Source organism: Octopus bimaculoides, chromosome 8 (genome assembly GCF_001194135.2).
Source record: "Octopus bimaculoides isolate UCB-OBI-ISO-001 chromosome 8, ASM119413v2, whole genome shotgun sequence".
Lineage (NCBI taxonomy): Eukaryota > Metazoa > Mollusca > Cephalopoda > Octopoda > Octopodidae > Octopus > Octopus bimaculoides.
Genome location: NC_068988.1, coordinates 40,286,427 through 40,290,754, shown reverse-complemented (window position 1 = coordinate 40,290,754; position 4,328 = coordinate 40,286,427). Strand labels below are relative to the sequence as shown.

Below are 4,328 nucleotides of genomic sequence, written 5' to 3'. Positions count from 1 at the left end.
TATATATATATAGATATAGATATAGATATAGATATATATATATAATACACACGTATACGCATTGAATATATATAGGACAAATATTATTCATTTACAACAAAACAAACACACAACGCTAAATGAAGGAAGCCTTCGGAAGTGTAAAATTGTTCGCTCCATATCCTAAAAAGAAGCAATCAATCTACTTCTCAACATCTAGATTATTTTCTTAAAAATCAAAAACAGACATGCGCAAGATAATTTAATTCTTAGATGTAGCGTTTACTGAAAAATAAAATTTTAAAAAAGCAACATAAGATAGACATAATTTAAGCATATTTGAACATAGGTTTATCATATTAGAGCTTATTCATGATTAAACAATTTCAATGGAAAGAAATGTAACTACAGAGATGGGGGAATTTTTCACGGATAATTTTAACGTAATTCTCGTGCAGAATCTGAGTCATATCATGTGAAAAAGCTACATCTTTAAATCGCTGTTAGAACCTATTCGATGGGCTTCTCCATAGTTTCTGTATTCTAAATTTCACCAGAAAAATGTTTGGTTTTACTCGTTCTCTTACTTGTGGTAATTGACTTTTTGCTTACATGTCACACAGTGGCATCGAACCGGGGATCTCGTGATTGTGAAGCTATCACTTAAACAACAAGGCTATTCCTACAACATATTCAGCCATAAACACACACACACACACAAATTTATCTTGATGCACATGTGCTATTCCGTTGAACGTAAATATAATTCGATATAAAAGACAGCAGGTGCAATATTGGTTCCAAATTTTGGTACAAGACCAGCCATTTCGTAGGAGTGTCTTAGTCGATTAAATCGACCCCAGTGCTCAACTGGTACTTATTTTATCGACCCAAAAAGAAGAAAAGCAAAGTCGATTTCGGTGGCAGAACGTAAAGGAGAAAGAAATGCCATGAAGCACTTTGTCCGGCGCCCTGACGATTCTTTCAGCTCACTGATGTTTATCAGAAGTAATATTAAAAGACAATACATACCCAATTGTCTTCTATTCGTTTTTGTCATAATTTCCTGAAAGCTGCTATATATGGTATCATTTTCAAATGGGAACACCGGGTGTCTTTTGATATAATCACCGCAGGCATATTTCCAAAAATCATCACAAGGCTTGATATTGTTATCTATTTTATTCATCATGGTGACCGCTAGTAGAAAACATAAAAATACAAATGCACTACAGTTTAGAAAAATGTATTCGTAATATTTACTCTGATATGTATTTGCTAAGACCAATTTTAAAACTACTAACTATCAAATTTATGAATGTAATTAATTTCCATATTTTTATCTCCAATGATCACTCAAAAGTATATGAGACAATCACTTTGTATTTCAATAGCTTTTAGCATTTCGGGCTTTCGTATAGTGCACATTTGGTTGAAGAAGCTGTTTTGGACGTATTTTATGCAAAGTACTGGAATATTGTTTTAACATGAATGTATTGGAAAGATTTTCTTTTATTCCGGGAAGTTAAACCTTCAAGGAAATGTGCCTATACGGATACAGGTATTACTTAAATTCTTACACGTATTTTGAACTTCTGTACAGCCCTTAAAGATATAATAAAAAAACAATTCATGTAAAATGCCATACATTATATTGAAAATGAAACAAATACATCTCGTCATCCCCAACTTATTGAGTACAACTAGATATCATACGCAAAAGAAGAAAATGGTGTGAAAATGCTAATTTAGGAATTGAATTACCGAGAGTCATCACTAGAACTATTCATAAATGATGTGTCAATTTTTTGTAAATACGAGTGTATTCATATCAGAGTTATTTTGTCTACAGTTAAATTACCACATGTAGTGATTACTGGCCAAACTATAAACGTAACAAGTGAGGGTTTACCGTATCATTTATTTATTACTATTAAAATATTAAACCGCTATTAACGTGACTCACTTTATTTTATAGAAACAGTATGTAACATTTTAAACCGTTACAGACGTTTGCCGCCTTTCTAAAAAAAACTTAAATTTCCAAAAACGTTAACAAGTGATTTTTATATATGCGCATGTTGGACCAGTTGGTTTAGGTAGCCTCTAAGATTTTTGTAAGCACTGCAGAAGCTGCTCTGGTAATGCCGAAGCAGAGTGTCTAGCGGTAAGTATGTGCTCAAAAATATACGAAATTCGTTGCATTAAAAGAAACCAACAACCAAGTCATTGCAAGAGTCTGGGTGACTTATATAGGCATAAAACCTCTGAAGTTATGTCGTGTCCAGTGTATTTAATTGGATATATTTGGAAAACAGTTCTATACTTTATATAGTATTTTGTCATAGTTTAAGCACCAGGTTGATATTGGTTATGTATGGATGTGTGAAAATATTTTCTTTAATCTCTTGCGGTATACTAAACAAGCTTGTCTACACTTTTCTGAACGTTAATAAGATTTCAAAAACTAGTAAACTATACGAGAATACTAGTCTAGCACAACTGTGGAAACTTCTAACAAGCTTGTTTGCGAATAAGTTACAGTATGTCAGTGAAATATAAACTATTGTGATATGGATTTTTCATGAGAAAAGTTATACTTACCAACTTTTAAACACTTCTCTGTCAAACATGGTTTTTCTGAATGGAAATATAAAGAATCAATGTAAAATAATTTAATATGCAGGTGTGTATTATATTTGCGAATAAGGAAAAAAAACATGGTATGTATAACAGTAATTAATAGTAGATAAAATATTATCTAAATATACCACTAACAATAACAATATTAGCTAAAAATAAATCAAGTATCAAATATGATTCATAATTAGTAACAGTATAACAACACAAAATACTCCTTCGTTTCATAATAATTTCGAGGAAATCCAATCCAGTATCTATACTTTATTTTATGAACCATGGAACAATGAAAAGCAAAGTAGGCGTTCTCTGCATTCGAACCCAAAATGCGCAAAGGTGGAACAAACTATTCCCTTAATTGTTTTGGTAATGAACTGAAAGGTTGATTAATATTAGAAATGGCAGATAGACAGCTTATATTCCTGTCCTTGGTTCAATTCCTCAATTCAATTAATAATACAAAATGCAATCATTAATATTCTATTACATAGGTAGGATACCACAAAGACTGATATACTGGGGTTGTGGTTATTTCTTTCAGATCAGCGGGGGCTTCTAACTGTTTTGTCTGACACTTACCTGATGCAATTCATCATCATCCTAATAATACCAAAACGGATTTTTAACAGAGGCACAGAACTAGAATTTTGCGTGGATAATTTGATTGAAACGAGTATATGTCTGGTAATTGTTCCTCGTCAACTGAAGAGAGTGAAATTTAATTTCAGTGAGATTTGAACTCACAATGTAAAAGTACTTAACAAAATATCGTTAGGTGTTAAATGCACCGCTCAACCGATTTTCAAAAATCAACAATATAATAACAAAAATTTCTTGTTCACTGGGAACAAGCTATATTCATGATATTTAAATTCTGAAATAGTGAACTACACAGACAACAGTGGTTGCGATTAAATTCAGAATGGTGGAGAAATAGATAAGTAGCATTAAGTCTTTCAATAGCACTCCTTATGTCAGCTTAAAACATCAACCTAATAAATAATAGTATTCGAGTCAATGAGCGGTCCTCAACGCAGTTGGTCATCTTGGTACCAATAACAAACAAGGTGCCCTAAAAACACACGCTAGTCAAGTAACTTAAGTAGGAGATAAGAATTCAATCATTTAGTGCTAAATGTATTGTGCATGAAAACAAAAGATTATGGGGATTAGGCCTGGAATACTTTTTATCATAACACTTCAATCATCGGGTTTTCTGTGGTGAAAAATACTGCAATTAATTTCTCACATCACCTCACAAGGTACACGTTTGTAGAAAAGTTTGTCTGTCTGTCTGCATGTCTCTCTCATTCTCCTCACCTCTCTCTCTATCCCTCTTCCTCGCACTTTCTCTCTGTCCCGATGTGTACATTTAAGTATGTGTATGTCTGTATATATATAATATATATATATATATATATCATGACATGTACATAATGAATTTACTTTACAAAAGTAAGGGGTGATTACCTCCCCTGCATTTTATAATAACTGTCACTGATTATCTCCCCTAAAATGTCTTTAACCACCGATTTATTTACAAAATACTTAATCTCCTACCAACATGGAACGACTACTTATGATAGCATTATAACAACGCTTACTACTTGGTTAGGAATTTCAAAAGCGACACACGCATACATACATACATACATACATACATACATACATACATACATACATACATACATACATACACACACACATAT

At 32.3% G+C, this 4,328-nt stretch overlaps 1 protein-coding gene across 4 annotated transcripts in view; it reads right to left on the bottom strand.

The window, feature by feature from the left end:
* LOC106876206 (neprilysin) overlaps positions 1–4,328 on the bottom strand; it is a 163,357-nt gene that overhangs the window by 99,288 nt on the left and 59,741 nt on the right. For all 4 annotated transcript variants that reach the window (XM_052970054.1, XM_052970055.1, XM_052970053.1 and 1 more), the window contains exons 3-4: positions 2,584–2,619; positions 1,012–1,179 (exon numbers count right to left, since the gene is read on the bottom strand). In XM_052970054.1, the coding sequence (XP_052826014.1) occupies positions 1,012–1,179; positions 2,584–2,619 (204 nt within the window). The remainder of the gene's footprint in view (positions 1–1,011; positions 1,180–2,583; positions 2,620–4,328) is intronic.